This window comes from Oncorhynchus mykiss, chromosome 18 (genome assembly GCF_057628025.1).
Source record: "Oncorhynchus mykiss isolate SJ-2025 chromosome 18, ASM5762802v1, whole genome shotgun sequence".
In the NCBI taxonomy this organism is placed as follows: Eukaryota; Metazoa; Chordata; class Actinopteri; order Salmoniformes; family Salmonidae; genus Oncorhynchus; species Oncorhynchus mykiss.
Window position 1 is genome coordinate 52,431,360 of NC_143039.1, and position 27,654 is coordinate 52,459,013.

The 27,654-nt window shown below is 43.2% G+C and overlaps 1 protein-coding gene across 1 annotated transcript; it reads right to left on the bottom strand.

Moving 5' to 3' along the window:
- Positions 1-2,909: 2,909 nt before the first annotated feature.
- On the bottom strand, positions 2,910-23,477 carry LOC110496833 (immunoglobulin superfamily DCC subclass member 3-like). The gene is made up of 13 exons (XM_021572852.3): positions 23,141-23,477; positions 21,490-21,634; positions 21,100-21,230; positions 20,651-20,788; positions 19,756-19,914; positions 13,076-13,241; positions 12,209-12,459; positions 11,720-11,884; positions 9,640-9,828; positions 5,237-5,350; positions 4,870-4,999; positions 4,484-4,619; positions 2,910-3,715 (listed from the first exon to the last, which is right to left on the bottom strand). The coding sequence occupies exons 1-13, from the start codon at positions 23,475-23,477 to the stop codon at positions 3,611-3,613; spliced, it is 2,166 nt and encodes a 721-aa protein (XP_021428527.3). The 3' UTR covers positions 2,910-3,610.
- Positions 23,478-27,654: the final 4,177 nt, after the last annotated feature.

A 27,654-nucleotide genomic window follows, 5' to 3' on the forward strand; every position in this document is an offset into this window, starting at 1 on the left:
AACGTGTGTATGGGTTCTCTCTAGAGTGTTATGTGTTAAATAGTCTCAAGAAAACATTGTGTCACCAAGATGTCCGACTTGTTCTATGTTACAAGGTAGCGAGATAATGGGCCAGACCGCTCAATGAATTCAACTTCAGTGTGAATAGGTTGACAGAAGCACGGCATACTTCAGTTCATATATGTCATTCTGTGTCTTGAAATAATTAGATAAATACATCTGTAATACAGTAAATTTTTTTTGTAACACGCTGCCTGTGAAATGATCAATACAAACACATGAAGAAAATCAGACAGCTTGGTCTCCGTCTATAGCTACAGCTTTCAAACACATGCCAGTCTCACTTAATTTCTTTATTTCTTTCTTTTATGGCCCTGAGACAAGAACACATCCTCGTCTCTAAACAGTTTAAAGCTTTAGGGTTTTCAGTTTCATATTATATACTCAACAGGGTTTCAGAACGCAAAAAAAAAACAACAAAGATTAAAGCATTTTTTTTCTCATTGGTTCTAGCAATCAGTTTCTAGTTCCCTACATTCGTTTTCAAATTTTACTATCTGATGGGCCTTGTGGGCAGATGGGTATCACTTTAAGGCTTTGATGCCAGGAAAAGCATGAATATTATTCTCTGTTTGGGTACAACTTATCATTAAAGTGTCTTCTCAATAAAATCCCACCTTCTTGCCGAAGACCCAACACGTGTCCATGTTTTTCTCTCATTTCTAACAAACATTTGCACATCATCCTTATGTTTCTACAAACAAACACATTTGGAAATAAGGGGTAAGGGTCAAATAAAACAGCAATAATATTAATATTATTAATAACAATGACATTTTTTTTTTTTTATTCACATAAAGTCTCAGTTTTGGCAACTTTTTCTGTCCACCGCAGTAAGAATAAAATGTTGAGTAGAATAAAAAAAAAGGAGTAGTAGAAATCAAGTTCTAAAAAAAGAACCAGCAGTTTGTTTAAAAAAAAGGATACATCTAGCTTTACCACTACATGACTTCACACACAACAAAAATCTCCCATATCACAACACTTTTTTTATTTTGGTATCACATTCGTTTCACCCCTTTCATTTATAAAATAAGAAATGAGGATGGGAGTAAAATACTTTGTCAGACTTTTTACTGCAGTGTTTCTGCGTAAACCTTTAACACTCCTTAGGGGTTTGACATGAACCTTGAGGACTGTAGAGCTTTATTAAGAAACCACCTATTTTGGTCCGTTTTCCTTGGAATATGGGAGCCACTGTGGGCCTATTCAACTGTTTTTATTTTGTACAAAGATAGCCTGCTAAAGACTTTAATAACATTTCAGTTACATGTTTAATACAACCAAGTGTGAGCACTAAAATAGTTATGTTCTTTGGTTTATCCGGCCATCTTATGTTAACAATTTAAAGCTGTTTTAGATGGTTTGTGTTGGCATCTTTTGACCTCAAGGTTCACAAACTGTCACAGAGAACACACATACGTGGATGATCCTGTGCTTTGGTCATGAGGAAGTGTCATAAAAAGTCAGACGTATTTGATCACAATAGTATTTTCCATAAGACAGCTAGGTATTTGGCAATTTCAACGCTACTATTAGAAAGAGAAAACAAAAATACTCCTTTTTTTGCATCAACATAGAACATCTCCTCGAAAATATATCCCATTTTCATTTGGTTACTCTTTAAACGTTTAAAGTTATATTCAACAAAATGTGACAGTTCCATGTCAAAAGGGGCAAGCCAAGAAAGCCATACAAAAGGACTTAAACAATGCTATTTCAGGTATCAATCAATTAAATCAAAAATAATGTTTTTGGCTTAGGTTCAGTTAAAGCATTTCATACTGGCTACCCCTTAAAACAGGAACAACGAAAATCTGAAAACAACGGCGTAGTTTCTCTTAAAAGAAGGTTATGAAGGAAAAAACGATAACCATTACAAATTGTACATCTTTGGACATCATTCAGCTTGGTTTTCATATAAAAACTTTTTGGGATAGGCTGACGAGGTGTTCTACAGTGGAAACTAGTGCAGTGTCCGTGCGTTCCAGGTTAGTATCTCCATTAATCTCTCTGGAAACAATATTTTCAGCCATCAACTCACAGCACCCGCAAGTTCCCATGGCAACTGATTTGGCATCTGGAGAGCCAACCAATCAGCATGGCCTAGAACAATCACCTGTTTGGCTTTGGGGAATTCCATCTCGTTTGTGTGGACAAAACAAGCAAGTGACTTTAATCTTTTCTAAGGATGACCAGTTCTTCTTTTTTTTTGGAGGAGGACTATGAAACAGGCCTGAGCATATCTCATTTCCTTTCTAAACGGGGCAAAGGATCGTAGATACATTCTTTCAGGTCCATGTTTTCCATAAGGTACCATCCAATCACAAATACATCATTGGAGATGGACATTTGTGCAACATAGGAGGAGTTGTCGCATGTATGATCACCAAACACTTTATAAAAAGTCATCCCTGCATCTTGACAGAAAATCACCAAACCTGTTGGACCACCTCAGACTTCGAAAGACAAAGGCTTGTGCTTGTGACAAAGAACGAAGAAGACTTGGCTAAGGCAAGTGCAGGGTGAACAGGAGATGGGGGACAGTGACACTCAGATACTACCAAGGTTTGGCTTCCCATGGTAGTCATCCAGGTGTGTACCCTGACGTGGGGCAGTGGCAATGGCTGGCACGGGACACTGGCATTGGCACAAAGAGTGAGGGGGGTATTAAGGGTACAGGATTTATTTTTGAGTTCTGAGGTAGGCTTGCTCTAGCAGCATCCAGCAGGCTAACGTTAGCCTCAACTGTGATTCGGACAATCACATCAGACTGAGGTAGCTATCTTTGGAGGCAGAATTGGGTTTGAGTGTTTGTAAAGGGGGGGGGGGGGGGGGGGGGGGGGGTTGCCTTTTATGGTTCCTCCGGACCTCAACCTGTCTCAAGGCTAGTACGGTGATAAAGACAATCAACTCAATGAGACTCATACCTCCATAAGGCTATTAACAAGGCCGCTTTGTCATTTGCGTCTGTTACGTATTGCAGAGCTAAGGCTAATCAAAGGCAAACAAAAATGTACTGTTCCCTCTAACAAGTTATCAGGAATTCTTTAGTACACTTAGTTCAAACATTTCCTAAGTGGACTGGAACATATATAGAGATCCTAGAGATAAGCACAGTGCAAGTGCATGTACTGTTACCAAGGGGACGCCATTGAAAGAGAACATTTTGGTTATAGATGCTCCCCTCGGTAACATAAGAAAGCCCGAGGCATTTCTCAAAGCTAGCATTCTGCATTCACATGTACACCGAACATAAAGGCGTTAGACTTTGGTTTAAGAGAAGGGAGGGAAGGCGAGAGAGTTCAGTGGAAACATGGAGCATTATGTCACTCAGCTACTTTGAGCTTTTGTTCGTTAGCAGCAGAACGTTTTTTTGGCGACTGATAGAACAATGGCGGACCCCTGGCATCGCAGGACTCTAGGGTGGCATAGGGGGGGGGGGCTTTGGTTGGACAGGCGGGGTGGAGGAACCATCAACAGGCAAACCTTTGGGGTGGAGGGTGGGTAATTGTTGGTAAAGAGGGGTTTAGGGGGTTATTGGCGAGTGTTAGCCAGTGCCCGTCCCAGGCAGACCAGACAAGTGCTGCTCGATGAGGACCTGGCATTGGGCTGGACGCACCAGAGCCCCTCCCTGAGATGTGGAGTCACGACTCTGGAAAAGAAAAAGAGACAAAAGACGGAGTGTCAGAGTCTATAATTTGGCAACTTCGATCTTATCTCTCCTTTTGTCCACTGATGATTACTTCTGCATTGTTGTTGACCAATCATCTTGTTCATAATTTCTACCCCTGGACATAGTAACATCGATGTTGTTCAACACAGCTCTGACAATTCAATCAAATAAAACGTTTAAAGCCCTTTAGAAAAACACACCCTGGTCTCTAGAACACTTTGAAGTAAAACATTTTTTGCTTGACGTGGTAAAAATGTTTCATTCAGTGGTAACAAATCCAGGTTTGATTGACTCGAGTCCTGAGGCTTGTAACCCATGGGGTCAGAAATCACAGACGGATGAGATATAGATCTCAGATCGAATAGTTGGATGAGCTTGTGACAACAGAGAGACGGGATTGTGAGCATGATAGATCACTTCATCCTGAGATATTGGCGACTCGAGATGTCCTGAAGGTGTCAACTTTGTTTTAGAAACTAAGTTATCCCTGGAGGCCAAACTACTGTGACGTCAATGCCGTGTCCTGGCAACCCATATCATGCAGCTCTAAATGTCATCTATGATTCAATTATAAGACCGGGACATCTATTCAGTCACCTCCTGTCTGTTACAGGGATGAAAACAGCCGATGGAGCCATGGATGAACAAAACTAATGGCCACATTATGTGAGAGGTTAGCTTAGTGTTTTCAGTTTAGTGAATGAGTCAGGTTAGTCTGTCAATGTGTCAGTGCACCGGTCCTCCTACCTGAGGCACTAACTTGAGGGCGACTTCTGCCGGATGAGTGACCCCCTCTTTGGGGATCCCGTTTTGTCCCAGGTGTCCCCGGTCCTCCCCCCTTGGCACAGACCAGCTGTCCTGAGTCCCTTTACTGCAGAACAGACTGGGGACATTAATACATGTTTCAATATTACACACACACAAGTCCACTCTAAAAACAACACACAACTTTACGAATACAACTAACATGTAATATACCAAAGTTAACATTCATAATCTCACTCTGCCATGATTAATCATGGGTGATCAGGATATATCTGAAGTTTACCTGGCTTTAAAAATCCAATCTGAAAGTACAGTATTAGAAGCAAAGCAACACCTAGTGGGTCCCATCAGGTAGGGCCCCTACTTACCTGCGACGGTATCCAAACATGAGGAAGAGCACACAGAAGATGATGCAGGCCATGCTAATATGAATGCCAACCACGATACCGCCCATCGAGCCCTCGCCATCCTGTATACAGTTACACTGGTTCTCCCCACCTGCAACCAAGAAACACATGATGTGCACATCCATACACTCATTAGCCAGTACTATACACAGTAACATACAGAAAAACATATTAGATCATAAGGCAATGCCAAAAAACGAACTAAGAGTCACTGAAAAATGCACTTGAAGGTAAAAGGACAGAAGATCACCAAAAAACGAATACTTGTCTAGAAAATATAGTTTATTATTCAATACTGACTTGACTCTAATATTTATTGGACACTCACCACTGGTTTTGGCGTTGGTGCCCTCTTCTGTCAGTGACACCAGCCTCTTGGAGCAACCGCTCTCGCCGTTCCCGTTATAGGCCACTAGATTGACTTCATACACCGCGCCGGTTTCTGCAAGAACAAGTCATAAGGTGACAGTATCACATTATAAATTCCCTTTGACAACTTTGAAGGTCATATTTAAATGGAGAGATATTGGCCGAGTTGTATAGATTGCTTGCTCGATAAAAGCAAAGCTATTGATTGGGCGATTGAAAGAGATTGAGGAGCATGTCATTTTTCACTTCTCTTGCCTGGACTGTTCCTTTCCCCTACTCCCTCCCTCCCCCCTAACTCACAACTGTCTTTCCTCTCAACTCTCTCACTCTGTCATCTCTAACTCGATACCGCCAACATCCTCCCATGTCTCCATCTTTTAATATCTCGATATAGATTTAGTTATTGCTACAGTAGGAGAAAACTTAAGTTCTAAATGCAATGACACCAACCCATCCAGTCATTTTCCACTAGGTGTCTTTACATTTAATTTTTTTAATTCTTTACAAATACAGCAAAGCATGTAAGGGGAAAAAAACACTTTTAAAGAGCTCCCTTTCACATGTCTGTGCTACAGAGGGATATTAAGTTTCTCTTCCATGTTCATGGTAATTAACTTGATGTCACATAATCATTCAAATATGGGGTAATTGTTATTCTCTGCACCACTGCAACCTTTTAAAGCCAGCTCTGGCCTAAAGCTAGCCTTAATGGAAAACCAATGTCACATGTCTTACATCACATCTTTTTCCTGAATTTTCTGCAATTCAGTTAAGACAATGTGTTTTTTAAATTCTTTATTTTCATCTTTATTTAACCAGGTAGGCCAGTTGAGAACAAGTTCTCTTTTACAACTGCGACCTGGCCAAGATAGAGCAAAGCAGTGCGAAAAACACAACAACACAGAGTTACACATGGGACAAACAAACGTCCAGTCAATAACACAATAGAAACATCTATATACAGTGTGTGCAAATGTAGTAAGATTAGGGAGGTAGGCAATAGATAGGCCATAGTGGCAAAATAATTACAATTTAGCATTAACACTGGAGTGATAGATGTGCAGATGATGATGTGCAGGTAGAAATACTGGTGTGCAAAGGAGCAGAAAAACAAAAACAAATATGGGGATGAGGTAGGTAGTTGGATGGGCTATTTACAGATGGCCTGTGTACAGCTGCAGAGATCAGTAAGCTGCTCTGACAGCTGATGCTTAAAGTTAGTGAGGGAGATATAAGTCTCCAACTTCAGTGATTTTTGCAATTCGTTCCAGTCATTGGCAGCAGAGAACTGGAAGGAAAGGTGGCCAAAGTATGTGTTGGCTTTTGGGATGACCAGTGAAATATACCTGCTGGAGCGCGTGCTACGGGTGGGTGTTGCTATGGTGACCAGTGAGCTGAGATAAGGCGGAGCTTTACCTTGCAAAGACTTACAGATGACCTGGAGCCCGTGGGTTTGGCGACGAATATTTAGCAAGGACCAGCCAACAAGAGCATACGGGTCGCAGTGGTGGGTAGTATATGGGGCTTTGGTGACAAAACAAATGGCACTGTGATAGACTGCATCCAATTTGTTGAGTAGAGTGTTGGAGGCTATTTTGTAAATGACATCGCCGAAGTCAAGGATCGGTAGGATAGTCAGTGTTACGAGGGTATGTTTGGCAGCATGAGTGAAGGAGGCTTTTGTCAAGATGTGGCCCTTTCTAGGTATAGATCGTGGCATCCCCTCTCTCTCCCTCACCCAGGTTCTGTTATCTCAAGTCGTAAATTCCTGGAGGAGACTCTCTCCCCCTGGCCATGCAGAAAGAGACACAGAGAGAACAAAGTATTTCATATGGCGAACTCCTAAATCCACAAAATGGGGATTTGATACAAAAAGTCCACTTGTGAGAAGGTGGGAATGGTCCGTGGACACTTAAGGGACAGGTATGACAAGTGTGTTTAATTTGGTGACCTCAGAGAGGACAGGAAAACACTATATCTCTATATCTCTGAATATGTACATTTCTCAATCATGGGGTTTGCATCTAATTCTTATCTAATAAGAATCTAATACTTATTTTCCACCATATTTTGCAAATGAATTCATTAAAAATCCTACAATGTGATTTTCTGCATTCTTTTTTTCTCCTTTTGTCTGTCATAGTTGAAGTGTACCTATGATGACAATTACAGGCCTCTCTCATCTTTTTAAGTGGGAGAACTTGCACAATTGGTGGCTGACTAAATACTTTTTTGCCCCACTGTATCTATGAGAACATTTCTGAATGGTACTCTGATGTATCCATTCTAACCATGAAATACTTTGATCTTCAGGGAAGCAGAAAGAGAGAGACTCGTATGTACTCTCCAACAGAAGGACTGATGATTCCAACAGAGATCACGATGACACACTGGGTGTAAATATATGGTGAATACAATTATCCCCGAATGAGTGAGCTTTCATGTGCAAAGCATTTCAATTAATAGAATTATCAACTGTGTAGGGACTCGTTTGTCTTTTCCCGCCCTTTTCAGTCCACACCCACTTCCCTTTGTCCACCAAGCCGTCATATCGGCTTAGCTCACTAGGGAACCTCCCCTATCATTTCCTTGTAACCATAACTGTTGTTTGTTTATGCATTTCTGTGATTATTTAGTTAGTAAATGAATGATTAAGACAATTGGTGTCTGGATGATTCATAGTAAAGGCTGGGTTCATGCAGATAACCAGCGATTTACGATATTTGGAATGAGACTAACGTGAGGTAAAGAATAATTCTTTAATAAGAATTGATCAGATATTAAAATATCTGAAGAGTTATATTAGGAAAATTATAATTTTGTAATCTGAAGATTTTCCTTGGTGCCCAGACTTCCTAGTTAATTACATTTACATGATTAGTTTAATCACCTAATAATAATTACAGAGTTTTGATTTGATAAAATAAGTCTTCACTTTAATTATGCCAAAGACACGACACTTTGCTGCAAAATAGGAAGCTGATTCTAGATTTAATTTTGGATTGGATAGGCTAATGAGTCTGAAAAGAGAGTTTACAGTCTAGCCAGACACCTAGGTATTTATAGTTGTCCACATATTCTAAGTCAGAACCGTCCAGAGTAGTGATGCTAGTCGGGCGGGCGGGTGCGGGCAGCGATCGGTTGAAGAGCATGCATTTAGTTTTACTAGCATTTAAGAGCAGTTGGAGGCCACAGAAGGAGAGTTGTATGGCATTGAAGCTCATTTGGAAGTTTGTTTACACAGTGTCCAAAGATGGCCCAGATGTATACAGAATGGTGTCGTCTGCGTAGAGGTGGATCAAAGAATCACCTGCAGCAAGAGCGACATCATTGATATTTACAGAGAAAATAGTCAGCCTGAGAATTGAACCCTGTGACACCCCCATAGAGACTGCCAGAGGTCCGGAAAACAGGCACTCCGATTTGACACACTGAACTCTATCTGAGAAGTAGTTAGTGAACCAGGCGAGGCAGTCATTTGAGAAACTGCAACTTTGGGTCAGTTGCTGTGGGGGGTGCAGAGCTGTTAGCCGAGGCTGGGGTAGCCAGGTGGAAAGCATGGCCAGCTGTAGAGAAATGCTTATTGAAATTCTCGATTATCCGGGATTTATCGGTGGTGACAGTGTTTCCTAGCCTCAGTGTAGTGGGCAGCTGAGTGGAGGTGCTCTTATTCTCCATGGACTTTACAGCGTCCCAAAACCTTTTGGATGCAAATTTCTGTTTGAAAAAGCTAGCCTTTGCTTTCCTAACTGACTGTGTATATTGGTTCCTGACTTCCCTGAAAAGTTGCATATCGCGGGGACTATTCAATGTGAATATGCATATCGCGGGGACTATTAATCTGAATATAATATTATAATAACTTTATCAACAACAAAAAATTGGAACGCCAATATCAAGTGGATTTTAAAGCCCTTGTCATGCTCATGTAATAAAGACTTTCAAACCCTCTAATTATTTGCCTGTTTTTTTTCCCACGTTATTGCTTTTTCTAATAGCATAGGAGAGAGTACATATATTACCCCAGGTGTGTTTATTTGTTTTTCATTCCAAGATAAGACATTCTGCTAAATGACTAAAATGTAAATGGTTTCCTGTATTTCTTTCCTCACTCTCTTATTATTTCAGCCTTGCATCATTATTATTACATTGACTAATGTGGTAGGAAAAGTGCACAAAATATTATAAAGATAATTACATTACTATGTTTAACTGATTCTTTCCAGTGTCTAAGAGACAAATAAAAAAAAACTAATAATTCATCGTCTCTGTAGCTGGAGGTGATATGATTCTGTTCTTGCATAATTCATGCATACACATTCTCTCTCTCACACACTCACTCACTCATTCACTCTCACTCACCAAGACGGGAGATGGTGTGGGCATTGACGTGGCAGGGGAACTGAACTGGCCCTTGGAAGTTGGTGTGCGGGACCCTGCGGTAGGTGAGCCTGAAGCCCTCTGCCTTGCCAGGCTTGCTGGGGAGCTCCCATAGCACCTGGACCGCAGTGGAGTTCACCACCTTGGTGAAGAAGGTAGGTGGAGTGGGCACTACAGGAGTAGAGATTAGGACATTGGATGTAAAAAAAAAACAATACATTAATCAATGATTGGAAAGGACAGCAGAAAGATATAAATAGTGTATAGATGGTTAGAGAGGCAGTATGAAAGAGAAGGTGTATGAATTGAATACGATTGAAGAGAGAGTAAAAGAGGGACGAGGATGAAATTATGATAAAGCTCAAAGAGATAGTAAAACCAGGAGAGTTAAACAAGGAAGTGTTTATCAGTGACGGAAGAAGAGTGAAATAGTATGAGTATTGACATAAGTGCCCAGACATGGAGAGAACAGATGAGAAAAGGGGGATGCGGGATGTAAAAAGGATGAAATGACATCAAAAGAGGGAAGAGGAGATAAACACCTTCATTCGATCACAGGTTGTAAATAACCAGGCAGGCTATCAGGCCGTAGAGTCATTTATAAAAAAAAATCTACATCTTACACAGGACATATTCCCAATCTTACACTAGTCTAGCTACATCATCCTAAAGCACTCTGCTGTCCTCTTTGTGCAATATACTGTACATGGAGCTACTGTATGTGGGGTAGAGTGAAGAAGCCACTAGACACTGATCCTAGGTTAGCGTTACATTTTTTCCCCCATAATATAATAGAATCAATTTATTTGGTTATATTTAATTAAAACTTTTATAAATAAGACATGATTTATGCTTATAAATGTTTAGGAATGCTTATAAATGTGAGTAAATGTGTTAAGTTAAAATGTGTTAAATTAAAAAACACTCATTTATTAATAGCATATGTACACTATAAGTATAATAGTACACTATTCATACACAGTTTATAAATTGTAATTGTTGAACGTAATTATAAAGTGTAACCCTTTATGTTGCATATGGGGAAATGGTTACGGTTAGGCTTTGGGGAAGCTAACATGCTGACCAGGCTGCTTGCATGTTGATTTTGCCCACCCACACCAGACGCGATCAGGACACGCAGGTTGAAGTATCAAAACTAATTCTGAACAAACTATATTACATTGGGGACAGGTTGAAGAGCATTAAACATCTATTCCATTCTAGCTAGCTAGCTTGCTGTTGTTAGCTAATTTGTCCTGGGATATAAACATTGTATTGCTATTCTACCTGAATATCACGTTATAGGTATGACCCAGGTGCAGACAGTGTTGAAGAAACTATAGTGTATTCTTTAAATAGGGGCAGGCAAACGACAGGTCAAGGCAGGCAGGGGTGAATGATTCAGAGAGGGTGTAAGACACCGGAACAGCAGGCGGGCTCAGGGTCAGGTCAGGCAGGAAAGGTCAAAACTGGGAACTAGAAAACAGGGACTATAGCAAAGACAGGAGCAAGGAAGCTGGCAGGTATGAACGAACAAAATGAACTGGCACAGACAGCCTGGTGGGCGATACCTGGAGATGGGCAAATGGACGACACCTGGAGAGGTGTGGAGACAAGCACAAGGACAGGTGAAACAGATCAGAGCGTGACACCTGAAATGCACAAGGTCCTCTACTCCGACAATTAATCCACAGATAAAAGGGTAAACCGAGTTCGTTTTTTGTAATCTCTCCTCCTTCAGGCTTCTTCTTCTTCTGAATTTATATGGCAGAAGGCAACCAACTTTATGGTGCATTACCACTACCAACTGGACTGGAGTGCAGACCTCAGTTCATCTTTCAATCACCCACGTGGGTATATGTTCCTAAAAACCAACGAGGAGATGGGTAAGGCAAGACTTGCAGCGCGTCGAGCTTCACAAATAGAACCAAGTTCCATTTCAGCGCCTGGCTACGCAAACGCTCGTTGACGCGCAACAGCAGTGTGAGTGCAATGATTGGATAAGATGTATGTGTAGATTTATTTTGCAACTTGAGCAGTGTGCATGTTCCTGGTGACATACCGCCCCCTAGTGTTGTGGCCACCACAGTGCTGGACTGCTGGCTGGCACCCAGTGGGGAGTAGGCCTTGAGGTAGATGGAGTAGGTGGTGGCTGGCTCCAGGTTGATAAAGTTGTGTTGGAAGGTGGTTTTACTGACTGCCTCCTGCAGCTCTCTGCTGTCCGGCTCTGGGGGGGAACAACAAGCAGTATCATCATTAGTTGTTGTGGCAGAAGAAATATAAATTAGGGTTAAGTTCCATTGCAGCAGGCACACTCAGGCAAGTGCAACTAAAGTATTTGAAAGAAAACAAAGTCCTATCTCAATTGCTTAAAAATCTGTCCTTAGTAAACTCATCATTAGGCTGGCTTTCACCTGGCCAGTTCTTTTAGATCAGCACAATGAAGGACAGGAGGCTAGGAGAGGACAGATTCTTTTGAGGCAATTAAGAAAGAACTTTCTCTTAGCTCTGCTTTGAACGCTGATAGATTATCACACAGACTCTCACTCACCTCCGATCTTGCGGCTGTGGAGCACATAGCCGATGATGCCGTCGGTGATCTCGGCTGGCGGTTGGATCCAGGCGAGCTGCAGGGCCCTGGGGGAGAGGGCTGTGGCCGTGAGGCCCTGGGGGGAGTCGGGCAGATCCTTGGCCAGGGACACAGCCAGACGGGCGCTAGCCTGGTTGGTGCCTGCCATGTTCTCAGCGATGCACTGGTAGATGGCCTCGTCCTCCGAAGTGATGCGCGTCATGGCCAGGGTGCTGGATAATGGAGATAAAAGATTAACTCCGTTTTTTGATTGTTTATTTGAGTTAGGACAGATTAAAACATTGCTATATTGTGTAAACAACATAAAAATGGGTTGTTGTATGTATTCAAACAAATATTCAATGGAATTCTTTGTGATTAAAAACATAATCATTGATTCCCATCCTCTCTTGTTCAGTGTAAATACAGAGCTTCAGCCTACTCATCAGAGGGAGATTTCAGCCACTATCCAAAAATGCCACCTTGTGGTGAAATATATGAACTGCTCTTCTGTAGGTCCACTTGGAAAATAATCTAGGGGAAGTGCTGATTTTGCAGATTTAGCGTATATTATTTCAACAAACATTTTACTTGCATTTTGGTATGTTTGTTTTACCTAATCAAGTTGAATGCACTGACTATAGGCCTAAGTTGCTATAGATAAGACTTAGTGTCTGCTTAAATGTAAACCCAGCTGTGTATTCATTACCGTTTACCAAACGGAAGCAAAGAGAGCAAAACAAGAGTTTCTATTGGACAAATTCTGGTAGGTCCCTCCCCATTTCATTCCGTTTAAGACATGTGTTAAAACCGAATCGGCGGAATGAAAACACCCCTGGTGTACAGTACCTGTTGTTGTTGGTGAGCTTGACGTTGTCGCTGGGCATCAGGATCTTGCCATTCTTCAGCCAGATGAGGTGAGGCTCAGGGACCCCCTGGGCCACACAGGTGAATACAGCACTGCCCCCCGCTGGTTTCGAGACAGACTGCGGCCACTGCATGAACTCAGGGGGAGCTGGTGGGGAGAGAATTATGAATTTGTTGTAAGTGTATTGTGTATATATATAAGTGATTAATCCTTGTATCACTGTGGGGGAAATTCAATCTACAATTGCATTCGCTTGTGATACTATATAACTGCATGGAAGTAAGATATAGGCTTAGCACTTTCAAAAAGTCAAGAGGGGAAGTGGCTGAGATGAGGAGAATGGAAGGAGGACAATATGAGAGGATAGGAGAAGAGAGGAACGTAAGCAGGCTAGTGATAAGTGGAGGGATAAAAAAGTTGTTTCGAGAAAAAAATTGAAAGGCAGAAGAACAGTTGTATAGAAAAGGAGGATGAATGAAAGAGGAGGATGCCAGAAGAAAGATGTTGAGGGTAAACAGAGAGAGAGGAGAAAGGCATTGATTAGAATGACAAGGCCTTTTTGGGGAGAGCATTGAATTCTACATGCTGTCATTCTTATAATGAACTATAGAGGTTAGCTGTACTATCGTATTGCAGTCCTAATATTAAGGACTTTCAGAAGTGAATTTGATTTGACCATATCTCTAGACCATATAGTTTTATACAGTTTTCTCTGACCTGATAGAAACATAGCTCTCAAATCCTAAATGCACAGTAGGATCCTGAGTTTGTCCTGACAATGTGACCTGACCAGAAAACACTTTGTCCATAGTTATAGTAGCCTATAGCATGCTGCCACATTACATATACCTAAATGTTAACAATTGCAGGTGTATCAATACATACAAACATCCCTACATCTACCCCAACAGATCTATACAAACATTCCTCTCCTCTTCCTGGAGCTTGAACTTAACATAGGGAGAGACTTCCAGAGGACAGCCTAATATTACCCTAACCCCCACTTCTCTACCCCCTTCTGACTCTTCCTGGCTCTCCGGTGTCCCCAGGACATATGCGGGGTTCACGGTCCAGCCTGACACCAAGTTCAATAGCACACAATGGGACATGCATATATGTAGAGACCCCCAGCCCTAGCCCCTCTTGCCATCTAAGCATCTCATTGATTTATTGACACTGACACCCCCTGAGCCCCTGCCCTCTCCCCTCCCTGGCTGAGGCCCAGAGAAACTGGGCCTGGGAAGAGAGATAAACAGGGTCTAAGGGAGAGGTAGTATGAGAGCAGAGAGAGAGAGCGGGACACACACACACACACACACAATGCAAATAGTCCGGGTAGCCATTTGATTACCTGTTCAGGAGTCTTTTGGGGGTAAAAACTGTTAAGCCTTTTTGTCCTAGACTTGGCTCTCTGGTACCACTTGCCATGCGGTAGTAGAGAGAACAGTCTATGACTGGAGTGGCTGGGGTCTTTGACACTTTTTAGGTCCTTCCTCTGACACCGCCTGGTGTAGAGGTCCTGGATGGCAGGCAGCTTAGCCTCAGTGATGTACTGGGCTGTACCCACTACCCTCTGTAGTGCCTTGCGGTCGGAGGCCAAGCAATTGCCGTACCAGGCAGTGATGCAACCAGTCAGGATGCTCTTGAAGTTGCAGCTGTAGAACCTTTTGAGGATCTCAGGACCCATGCCAAATCTTTTTAGTTTCCTGAGGGGGAATAGGCTTTGTCGTGCCCTCTTCACGACCGTCTTGTTTGGACCATTCTAGTTTGTTGTTGATGTGGACACCAAGGAACTTGAAGCTCTCAACCTGCTCCACTATAGCCCCGTCGATGAGAATGGGGGCGTGCTCAGTTCTCCTTTTCCTGTAGTCCACAATCATCTCCTTAGTCTTGGTTACGTTGAGGGATAGGTTGTTAATCTGGCACAACCCGGCCAGGTCTCTGACCCCCTCTCTATAGGCTGTCTTGTCGTTGTTGGTGATCAGGCCTACCACTGTTGTGTCATCTGCAAACTTAATGATGGTGTTGGAGTCGTGCCTGGCCATGCAGTCATGGGTGAACAGGGAGTACAGGAGGGGACTGAGCACGCACCCCTGGGGTGCTCCACTGTTGAGGATCAGCGTGGCAGATGTGTTGCTACCTACCCTCATCATCTGGGGGCGGCCCGTCTCGAAGTCCAGGATCCAGTTGCAGAGGGAGGTGTTTAATCCCAGGATCCTTAGCTTAGTGATGAGCTTAGAGGGTACTATGGTGTTGAACGCTGAGCTGTAGTTAATGAATAGCATTCTCACAAGTGTTCCTTTTGTCCAGGTGGGAAAGGGCAGTGTGGAGTGCAATAGAAATTGCATCATCTGTGGATCTGTTTGATGGGTATGTAAATTGGAGTGGGTCTAGGGTTTCTGGGATAATGGTGTTGATGTGAGCCATTACCAGCCTTTCAAAGCACTTCATGGCTACGGACGTGAGTGCTACGGGTCTGTAGTCATTTAGGCAGGTTGCCTTAGTGTTCTTGGGCACAGGGACTATGGTGGTCTGCTTGAAAAATGTTGGTATTACAGACTCAATCAGGGACATGTTGAAAATGTCAGTGAAGACACCTGCCAGTTGATCAGCACATCTGATTGTCACTTCAGCCAGTCTCTAACTGCTTGGTTTAGTATGTCATTGTAGCTTTTAGGTTAATGGCCTTCAATATGTCTACACTATGTTTTTGCATTGTATTTCCTACCAATTTCTCACGGAGCCCTAATGGATGATGTACAACAACTTGAAATTGAGAGTGGTTAGATCATATCACTAGCCTGATGACCTATAATTTAATAATTGCTGTTGATAGCGTATACTGAATTCATACACCCAGACTGTTGTTGTTCTGCGAATAAGTTGCATTTGTGTTTAGGGTTAGGATAGATGATGACGACAGGGGGGGACTGTTGAGGGATAACTATTGAGCCAATTGTTGGACTGAATGGAAGGGGCGACTGGAATGGACGTCTGAAGCACAAGGAGGGTGTTTTGTGTGTTTGTCACGTGTGTGTGTGTGGGGGGGGGGGGGGGGGGGATTTATTACATGCTCGCTTCAACCATGGAGGTGGAGCCAAGCAGAGCTGAACAAAAATGTATATTTTTATACGCTACAGCACTCCGCAGTCCCGTTCTGTGAGCTTGTGTGGCCTTCCACTTCGCGGATGAGCCGTTGTGGCTCCTAGACATTTCCACTTCACAATAACAGTACTTACAGTTGACCGGGGAAGCTCTAGCAGGGCAGAAATTTGATGAACTGACTTGTTGGAAAGGTGGCATCCTATGACAGTGCCACATTGAAAGTCACTGAGCTCTTTAGTAAGGCCATTCTCCTGCCAATGTTTGTCTATGGAGATCGCATGGCTGTGTGCTCGATTTTCTACACCTGCCAGCAACGGGTGTGGCTGAAATAGCCGAATCCGCTAATTTGAAGGGGTGTCCATACATTTGTGTCTATATAGCGTATGTTCTACTCTCTGACATATATGCTGTTTGGTTCTGACACTCATATCTAATGTGAAAAAGACCCTCTCAGTAAAGCCGGCAGCTGTGGGATCTGCATTTTAAAGCCTTTCAACGATTCCAACCATCTCCACATTTTTTTAAAGAAAATGTTCTACCCCAAAGAAGGCAATGGATGAGGGGGATGATTTAACCGGCCCTCCATTCAGAGAAAGCAGTCATCACTCAATGCCCTGCACCCTTTGTGTCCCCCCTCCCTCGGTGTCCCCTGAACTCTGCCCCCACCGCCTGACATCCAGCTGTGACGAGAACAACTGTCCCCCCTCCCCACTCACCCAAAAACCGTAGTAACGAATGACAGGGTATGGGGACTGGTCACCCTCCTCTCTCTTTGGGGGACACATCAATCTTACCCTCCTCCACACCAAAAACCACCCCCTTCTCTCTCTCCTTCCATATCTGTCCTGACCGGTACGGTGTTCTCTCTATTCTCTCTCTATTCCCCGACTCCGACCATTTTCCAAGGACAGGGTCAGGGGTAAGGGGTCAGAGTTTAAAGGTGAGAGGTGATCCTTCACTCCCCCTTCCCCACACACAATGACCGTCTGCACATCCTGACCCTTGTTTTTTTCTCACTTGTTCTTTCTCTCCTCTCTCCCATTGTCCAAATCTCTGGCCTTGCATCTGTCCTGTCCTATCCTGGCTGTCCCCCTGTCCCGTCATATCATGACTATGACCGGAATGTTTAAGAGCAGAAGGGACAGGGAAACAGACAGTCTGTCAAGAGGACAGAGTGTGTGAAATAGCAGACCTCTATGGCCTCCAATCACCTCCTTTACACAGTGCATATATCTAAAGGTCTCCAACTGCAAAGTAGGACTTTGAACTTGAGTGGTGTCTCACATATTAATAGCATCATATCATCATCATAGCATCAAGTATTTCATATTATTCTATATGATCAGACTTGCCTTATTGGCAGGAATAGGGAACATGTGAGAGCTAAAAATAGGTGAAGTAATTAGTCTCATGGCCATTGCTATTCTATATGATTTGTGCCTAACCAATACCTTTGTATTGTTATTATTGGATGCAACCTGGCAAATTTAAGTCCATACTACGGTGGTGGATTGTAGCCACTTTTTGAGAACAGTATCATAGACACCTTTTGAGAACAGTATCATAGACACCTTTTGAGAACAGTATCATAGACACCTTTTGAGAACAGTATCATAGACACCTTTTGAGAACAGTATCATAGACACCTTTTGAGAACAGTATCATAGACACCTTTTGAGAACAGTATCATAGACACCTTTTGAGAACAGTATCAAGTATCAGCAAATATTAAGCAGACATTCTAGCTGAATATACCTCCAGTATTACATTTTAAAAGGGAATTGGGGGATTTTGTCAAATTTGTATTTGACATTGACAATGTCCATGAACCAATAATTTCACCCATTTCATGTGACCGCCATCCTAAAAAGCTCTTTGTTCTTTTTTCTTTAACAAATAGAGCGAAATCAATAAACGTATGAATACATTAAAGACCACGTCCTCCATGGCCAATCCACTTGTGAAAGACTGATAGGGAGAACTATTGATTGACCAGGTCAAAGAGGCTGACACAACATGGATCAGGAGAGCCTTAACAGCTGGGTGCAAACTAGAGTAATTTAAATGGATTATAGGGGTGAAGGGATATATGGAGATCTAGTTTACTTTATAGGTCATATTTTTCTAGCTAGGTATTAGGTAACATTTTGTTGCTATAGGCTACATTTTGTTTTGGTATTAGGTAACATGTTGGTAGCTAGGTATTGTAACAGTTTGCTAGCCGCTAGCTATTGTAACTAAGTAGGCAAAACTTGTCCAAACCAGAACGCCCATAGGGGCAGGAGCATGAGGCAGCTTTATGTACAAGTACACTCACTGGACAGGACGCTAATCTATCGCAGGTATGGTAACTAGGTATTGTAATAAGTACTTCATAAGAGCTATATTTGGCTAGTTCATTAAGTAAAAGATATTGATTGACTTTGAAAGTGCAAATGCAATGTTAAGACATCAACATCAATATATTGCACATCAGTTACATATTCTGTGCCGATTATCTCTTCTAGAGAGGCAGGAGAGCAAACATGATTACATTCTAATATAAACCTATCAGAGGGGTTGGGTTAAATGCGGAAGACACATTTCAGTTGAATGCATTCAGTTGTACAACTGACTAGGTATCCCCCTTTCCCTTTCCATAGTTGTTTACGGTAGGGCAATTTGTTTCCTATTATGCTGTTGGTCTCTCACATTAACCAGAGGTGTTGTGACCCTTGTGTGGTCCTCAGTATAATGAGAAACACTTAGGATAGCCAATTAAAATGGGGGTAATGACAGTTAGAAATATGAGGAGGGTGAACGTATGGACAGTTGCTGGGTGATGGATGGGCCTTGTCACTGAGGTAGTGACAGCAGTGGACACACACAAAGTCCAGCTGGAGATTAGCGTCAATGCTTAATTACAAGTGGGAGCACGGGGTCTCTATCACGCCAATAGTGTCACCAAAAAAAACAACCAACTCCCATCCCCACCTCACCTCCCCCCCTTCAAAGCTCTAAGGGGGGCAAAGGTGAGGTGAGAGGGTGGAGCTTGGGTATCAACTCCTCTCTCAGAAACCTACCCCTTTTCCTTCAATTCCCTGGCAGAAGTCATGGCCAAATTCAATACAGCCAGTCCCAAAAGCCCAAAGCCTACACCCACACACCCTCACCCCACCTTCCGGACATGAACCCCCCTCCCCCTTCCTGCGATCTTGTGTATCCCTCAGTGTCATGGTCAGTTGTCATGATCATTGGCTAAGGCTCACTGTGATATGGAAAGCCATTCTTGGAGGATATCATTTACTGTTTAATAAATTCCTAATGAATTATTGAAACTTTACTTTGATTCAGCCTTCAGGCTGTGCCTTTTAGTGAGGTGAGGCAGGTACAGTATTACCATTTTCAGACTATTGTGTTGACCTAAACCGTACTCTGATGACTCAGATATTTTCTTTTCACATCACTGTGCCAGCAACATTGGTAGATGCTAAACCAGGCCAGCTCTGTACAGCTTGGCTCGACTTACTTCTTCACAGTAGTCGGAAAAGGGTATAAGTGTTTGGAGGGAGCTCACCTTGAACCACCAGTCTTCCCAGTGCGGTACGCCTCATCCTGGTCCCGGGGCGGTTGGCGGCGCACACGTACACCCCCGAGTGCTCCAGCGACACGTCCGAGATCATCAGGTTTCCAGTGCCCAACACCTGGATGCCCTCCACCCCGATGGAGCGCCCATCTGGAGAGAGCACACACACACACACACACACACACACACACACACACACACACACACACACACACACACACACACACACACACACACACACACACACACACACACACACACACACACACACACACACACACACAAAGGAATAAGACATAGGCCAACATAGTACAAAAAACACAGGGTTCATACAATCAAAATCAAGTTTGTTTAGCAACTAAATTGACGCATGCACAACTATGGGGCAAAACGGGTTTGGCTTAGATTGTTGACAAGAACTATACTATATTTCATCTCCAATGTTTATTGAAAACATAAATACATTTGCACAATGAGCACTTGTCTCTCAAGTACATTGTTACAGCGGTTGGTTAGCTTGCTAGCAATCTTTTGTCATGTCAGCATAGATGTGACATCAGTCAAAAGACCTTAAAACAAGGCATGGTATCAAGAACGAGAAGAAACTAACTGAAACAAGCCATTACGATTCCACACATGACAGCTTCTTGTCATTGTCGTTAGCTATCTGGCCATACAGATTCTCAAAAACAATGGCCTTCTGTTCCATTGAAGCATGTGCATAGTTTTCGTGACGTTCTCAGCTAACTTGCCTACAGAGCAACATAGTGCAGAATAGCTGACACAGAGATCAAATCATTGTTGAGCTGCTGGCATTAACTCATCTGGGTATGGTAGAAATTAAGGCCATTGTACGCCATTCTGATTGCATGAGAACAGTCGTTACCCAGCCTGCTCCAAGACACGATGGGCCGGGGATTCCCTGTGGCGATGCACTCCAAAATGGCTGTCTGGTGGACAGTGATGGTCAGGTTCTGGGGCCCAGAGAGGATAACTGGCTCCTTGTAGATCCTGGAAGCCCCACCTGTAGAGAAAGGAAAAGGACACAAACAAAGAGAGATAAGACACTAGCCTATAGGATTTTTAACACGATTTGTGTGATTAGCATAGACATGGTCAGTTTAGTATTATTTAGAGAGTGTCGCAAACAACTTAAATCATAGATTTAAAAAAGCAACATGAACAAACCCATTGGAACACTATTGCCAGGTCCCTCTAATTATATGATCTTTATTGTAAGGGCTGGTTTCCCAGACACAGATTAAGCCTAGTCCTGGAATAAGATGCGCTGTCAATGGAGAGTCGCCATTGAGCAGTGGGGTCGTTCCCACTCACCAGTCACATTGAGCACAGCCTCGTGGCTGAAGCGTGTGTTGGCGATGTTGGAGGCCACACAACGGTACACCCCGGCGTCGATCCGCCTCACACCAGTCACCTGGAGGATACCCATGGGCAGGAGAGTGTACCTAGACAAGTGAGGGGGAGGAGTTGAAAGAGGTGTTAGTGCCCACATGCAGTAGATGTGACATAGTTATTCTGAGAATTTAAAAGTTAGGCATTTTGAAAAAGTAGTTATCTGCAGCAAGGTAGCTACATCGCTAATATGGCAAACTCTCTTGCAGGGTGACGGCAAGCGCCAAGTTCATTAGCAATCATCCAACAATAACCCATTTTTTTAGGTGTGTGTGAGTGAGTGTATAGGCCTATATATTAGTATGATGATACCTGTTGTCGGTGGTACTGAGTGGGTTTCTGTCCCTCTCCCAGGTGATGTTGGCCTCAGGCACACTGTTGACCTGGCACTTGAAGCGAGCCACACCGCCATCGTCCACTGACATGGACTCTGGGTGGGTATGGAACTTAGGGAGAACTAAGAAAGAAAGAACAACAAAATATATATCCCCATTTAACATTCATTGACCCAGGTTAGTCTCATTGAGATAAAATCTCTATTTTGCAAGAGGAGACCTGGTCCAAGATAAGCAGCAGAGTCAACAATATTATACAAAAATATAAACATTAAGAACACCTTCCCCCCACTTTTGCTCTGAAAACTGCCTCAATTTGTCAGGGCATGGATACTACAAAGTGTCAAAAGATTTCCACAGGCTCCAATGCTTCCCACAGTTGTGTCAAGTTGGATGGATGTCCTTTTGGTGGTGGACCATTCTTGATACACACGGGAAACCGTTAAGCGTGAAAAACCCATCAGCGTTGCAGTGTGTTTATCTTAAATCTTGTCTGAACACTATGTTTTGCGTGTGTGTGTGTTTTGTGTATGTCCACGTGTCAGTAGACTTAGTGGGGTGTACCATTCATCACCCACAGTGACTCAAATAAACAAAAGTGATGAAAGAGTCTGAGGTGGTCTCAAGTTGCCAGGTATGCAACTAAGGTGCTCTCAGCATGGAGCATCATTTATAACAGAGTCTATAGAGTCCGAGGGGGTCTTGGGTTGCCAGGTATGCGACAAAGGTGTTTGCAGTATGGAGCATCATTAAGAACAGACTCTTGCCTGTTTTGACAGAGGGGACTACATTTAGTTTAGTAGGACAAAATGCTTTGACCTCTCCACAGTTTTTATGACTTCTGTAGCCTTACCCTGGTAACATTTGCTGCTGGTTCTCTCTAAATCACATTCAGAAGGGAATATTATTGACTAATCATGTGTTTGTGTAGCCAGGCTACACATTGAACATATTACTAATTGTAAAGCCTCGTTCACATTACCCACAAGCACTCTGTTACGTTGCGCCGGATGTCATGCATTTCAATGGGGACGTCCACAACAGAGTGGGATTGCAAAGTAACTAAACAAAACATGTATTATTTCCTGAAACAATATATTTATCCTGCCATGAATGAAAAGGTCATATTTTGCAATCTCCCAAAATACGAGAGGGCTCTCCGCCATCTTGCGCTACACTTGTTCGTTCAGTAGCGGGGCAAGACTCCGTCAAGATTGATGTTTGATGTACTGGGCAATAATGTACATGTATTATGTAACTCTTATATTTTTCCCTTGACTGAAAATGAATGAGTATTTTTGTTATTTGTAAAACTGCGCCTCGGCCATAAGTAAAGATGTGTAATCTTTGTATTGATATAGTCTTTAAAATGAGTTATTTAGCTACTGTATTAGCACCAGTAGGGGTTGGCAGGTGGAGAACAACGATGCCAGCAAGTGCAAATTAACAATTTCCCTTAATAGTCACCACTATGCTATCTTGTGTTGTGTATAGATAGATAGGTGAAGTGTTTTCTGTGTATTGTATGTGCGTTGAGTGTTGGACATCCCTCTACATAAGTGACAGTTATGTTGGCGACTGGTACAAATTACACTAGGTGAAACGGTATGTAAGGGAGGGGAACTCACATGCAAGCTGAACCCGGGCCTTGCGGCTGACCAGCATGCCAAAGCGGTTCTGGGCGGCGCAGTCGTACTCTCCAACGTCCGTCTCACTTCCGCCTCTCTCTAGTCGTTTCTGGAAGCTCTGAATGAAGAGGGTCCCGTTGGGCAGCACCTGTACCCGCTCCTCCACAACCACGGGTACCCCGTTCCTGCGCCACGTGATCAAGATGGTACCCTCGCCCTCCACCCGGCAGTCCAGCATCAGTGGTCGATCCCGCACAGCGATGACGTCGCTGGGCTCCAATAGGAATGCCAGCTCCTTGGCACCACATACATCTAGAAAAGGGGGGAAGAAGATCATTGGCAATAAGGGTTGAGAACATCAGTGTTGGTTCATTTTGTAGACCCGTACAGCAAGGAGAAATGGTGTCATGTAGTCCAGGATGATGAGGATAATACTGTGTTTATTATTGTGAACACTGGTGATGCAATTGCATGTGTTTATCTAATCACCTAGTATAAGTACATTCCCAAAGGAACGCAATGTTGGCTATGTAGTTTACCCATAAAGTACCTTTCAACCCAATCCCTATAAGATGAGGTAAGGGTGACAGACCAGTAAGGGAGCTTAATAATTGCACTTTATGGGACAATCTAGTAAACGAAAAAAATTCAAACTGATCTTGTAAACTACACCTCACAGCACTTTGTACTGGGGCGCTGAGCATGTCATGGCTGGAGCCTTGCCTGTCTCTAATCCATTCATACACCAAGTTTCCCGTCCTATGACCTCTGTATCTGTGTTTACAAGCAAAGACGTAGACACAACAACACAGAAGGGGACCAGAATGGAGACGGACAGCCACGTTCGCCCCCAGGGGCGAACTCTTCCAATCCCAAAAACGGCATTCGACACTCTACACCGGCCAACTGATTGATGACTGTGTTAGTTCTGCGTCCACAAGACTTTTACCGAAACCGGCCACAATAATAGGGCCAAATGCCGTGGAGTCATTGAGCCAAAGAGGGTGGGAACAATGGCCGAGACGGAGGCAGAAGACTAGCAAGGGTTAGTGGGGTCAAGTTAGGAGAACTTCTATTAAACCAGGCGCAGACTGGCGTCAATGGCGCAGTGACGACACTCATACTTGTTCTTACCCCACCTCCCCACAACCCCTAGAAATTCTCATCACCATAAACCAACACACCCCTCTATGGGGGCCATCTGCCCCTCTAATTCCCCCCCGCATCCCTGCATCCCTTTCACCAAGGCTCCGGGGTGACTTTCCCATGCCACTGAATCACCCCATTCCCCTCTCGAAGTTGAACCCGCTGACACGGCAAGTCTTCCCCATTTTCTTCATCGTTTTGTAGGCAAACAGACTCAAAAAACCCTGCCCCACCTTGACCCCTCGAGATGGCCGCTCCCTTTCTCCCAGCTGTTGAGGTGGGGAGGTAAAAGGGAGTGAGAAAGTGCCACAAAGCCCCAATGCTCTTGAACTTGCATGATGAGATGCACCATCAAGTTAATGGAGAACTTGTGCATCCATTTATGAAAACTATAGTGAACCCCCCCCCCCCTTCTTCTCATCTACAGAGCCGTCCCCTCCTCCCTCTGACCGCCACCACAATCACATCACACCTTCACACCCTTCCATTCAGCACCTGGCAAAGCTGTGGTCTCACATCCATGACTTTTGCCCTTGACTTTAATTGTAACAACAATGATCTCACAGATCCTCTCTTCATCCTCTTCTTTCCAATGACCACTCCACTTGATTAGTGTCCTCTGTGCACCTTAACTTACTTTTACAATTTCATATAAATTGTATTATTTAGCCAATTTTCCTTAAGAACCATGGACTTCTACAGTTTAACAACGGGGTATGTCTCTCGTCCTAACATCCACATTAAGCCGAAACTTCAACTCCCATTTCAAACCCTAAAACAACCTAAACTGGTTCATCTCTATTGAAGGCTATACTATGGCTCATAAATGTGCCTGTATCAACGTTCTGTCCCAGGGGTATTCAACTCGTACTCTACAAGGTCTGATGTCTGCTGGTTTTATGTTCTACCTGATAATTAATTGCGTCCACCTGGTATCTCAGGTCAAAATCAATCTCTGATTAGAGGGGAACAATGAAGAAACACAGTGGAACTGGATTCAAGGTCCAGGGTTGAGTTTGAGCACTCTATCAAATGGTGTGCCCCATCTAAATACGTAAATAATGCAAGTCAATCGTTTTTTACTTACTTTATTGTCCCTATGGGTATATTTTGTTGCAGTGTCATGTACACGTTTAAAGTTGCGTTTAAATAGAAAACAAAATTGACAATACAACTTTCATTACAGTTACATACCAATAAAACATTTATTTTTTTAAAGACTAGCCTGTTGGCCTTACTGAGTCGATAGGAACATTAGCCCGAGCTATTTAGGAGGGATATCACACCTGGCACAAATGATTGTCTAGTTCTGTTAACATATATACATCGTATACCATACTATTGAGCAGAGAATATGTTACGGAGTCTGTTGACGGATCTCTTGATTGCAGCAGGACAAATACTACAAGATATTGCATAACCTTCAGGACTGATTGTGACTTTATTCATAACATATACAGATAGATCTACTGATTCATACCCTACAGTAAAATTACAATCTGTCCCTTGTGATCATGTTGCAAGTATAGAAAATTGTTATTGTGCAGGGTTGATCACAAGTGATCTGATGGTTGAACAAGGTTGTGAAACAACCAATCAAATCAGAGCATCTTCAAATTAAATCCTCTCCAACATAGCCCAGTCAACCAACTGACAACCATGACCAAACTTCATCCATAAATGCATCGCAGAGCCATAAGCCATTCCCACAGCCTGAGATGTCAGCAGTCCTTTTCTCCAACACACCCTGATAAAGGTTTCAGCTTGTCCCTGTGACATTGGGACATCCACCTGGTAATTAATTGCACCCACCTGGTGTCTCAGCCCCCCCTCCCATCCACAACGATGGGACAGCAGTGGAGAAGGTGGATAGTTTTAAGTTCCTCGTCGTCCACATCACGGACAAAATGAAATGGTCCACCCACACAGACATTGTGGTGAAAAAGGTGCAACAGGAGGCTGAAGAAATTTGGCTTGTCACCTAAAACCCTCACAAACTTTTACAGATGCACAGTTGAGAGCATCCTGTCAGGCTGTATCACTGCCAGGTACGGCAACTGCACCGCCCACAACCACAGGGCTCTCCAGAGGGTGGTGCGGTCTGCACAATGCATCACTGGGGACAAATTACCTGCCCTCCAGGACACCTACAGCACCCAATGTCACAGGAAGGCCAAAAAGATCTTGAAGGACAACACCCACCCAAGCCACTGCCTGTTCACCCTGCTACCATCCAGAAGGCGTGGTCAGTACAGGTGCATCAAAGCTGGGACCGAGAGACTGAAAAATAGCTTCTATCTCAAGGCCATCAGACTGTTAAACAGCCATCACTAACATAGAGTGGCTGCTGCCTACATACAGACTTGAAATCATTGGCTACTCTAACAAATGGATCACTAGTCACTTTATTAATGCCACTTTAATAATGATGTTTACATATCTTGCATCACTCATCCCACATATATATACTGTATTTTATACCATCTATTGCATCTTGCCTATGCCGGTCGGTCATTGCTCATCCATATGTTTATATGTATATATTCTTATTCCATCCCTTTACTTAGATTTGTGTGTATTAGGTCGTTGTTGTGGAATTGTTAGATTACTTGTTAGATATTGCTGCACTGTCAGACCTAGAAGCACAAGCATTTCGCTGCACTCGCAATGACATCTGCTAACCATGTGTATGTGACCAATACAATTTGATTTGATTTGATCAGAGATTCCCTGCATCTGCACCCATTAGAATGAGTTAAGTCACACCCAGCAGATGTAGCAAGGAGTATGGTGGGGTGTGGGTGTTCTCTAGCTCAGCTGGCCACAGCCCCGCACCCACCTCTAATACCATCTCCCCCTCCCTTATATGGGTTTTAATGAAATTCAGGGGTCCCAATAAATACGAATTTGTTCTTAACTGACTTGTCTAGTTAAATAAAGGTTAAATGGGGGACTTGCGTCACATTCTGTGGCCCAAGTTATCGAACACATGGCGTTGCAAGACATTAGAGGCCAATGTCTATCTTGACAAAATAGGGGTGTGGGGGAAGGAGTGACATGATATGGGGTTGTGAACGACAGGGTAAGTGATGTATAAGATATAGAGATACAACCTGGTGATAACCAGGTTAAGTTATGTCACAACAGGTGGCTATTTTATGTTATTGGTGTCTATGATATTGATAAACATTTGTATGGATCAAGTGTGTGTTCTTCTTCTATTTCTGAACCACAATGCCAAAATCAGTCATAATCTCTTCCATTGCAATACAAATGATCTGATGTACTGTTAGGAGACGGCCCTGACCAAAGAGTATATATAGACTAACAAATCCCACAAACTGGGGAATGAAGACATTACTTTTACT

Coding starts and splice junctions, on each gene's coding strand:
- LOC110496833 (XM_021572852.3), bottom strand. CDS start 23,477: ATGATCTTCTTCCCCCCTTTTCTAGATGTATGTGGTGCCAAGGAGCTG. Junction 5,000..5,236: donor CACCAACGCCAAAACCAGTG/GTGAGTGTCCAA, acceptor TCTTGGTTGCAG/GTGGGGAGAACCAGTGTAAC. Junction 3,716..4,483: donor CCCTCAAGTTAGTGCCTCAG/GTAGGAGGACCG, acceptor TTTCTTTTCCAG/AGTCGTGACTCCACATCTCA.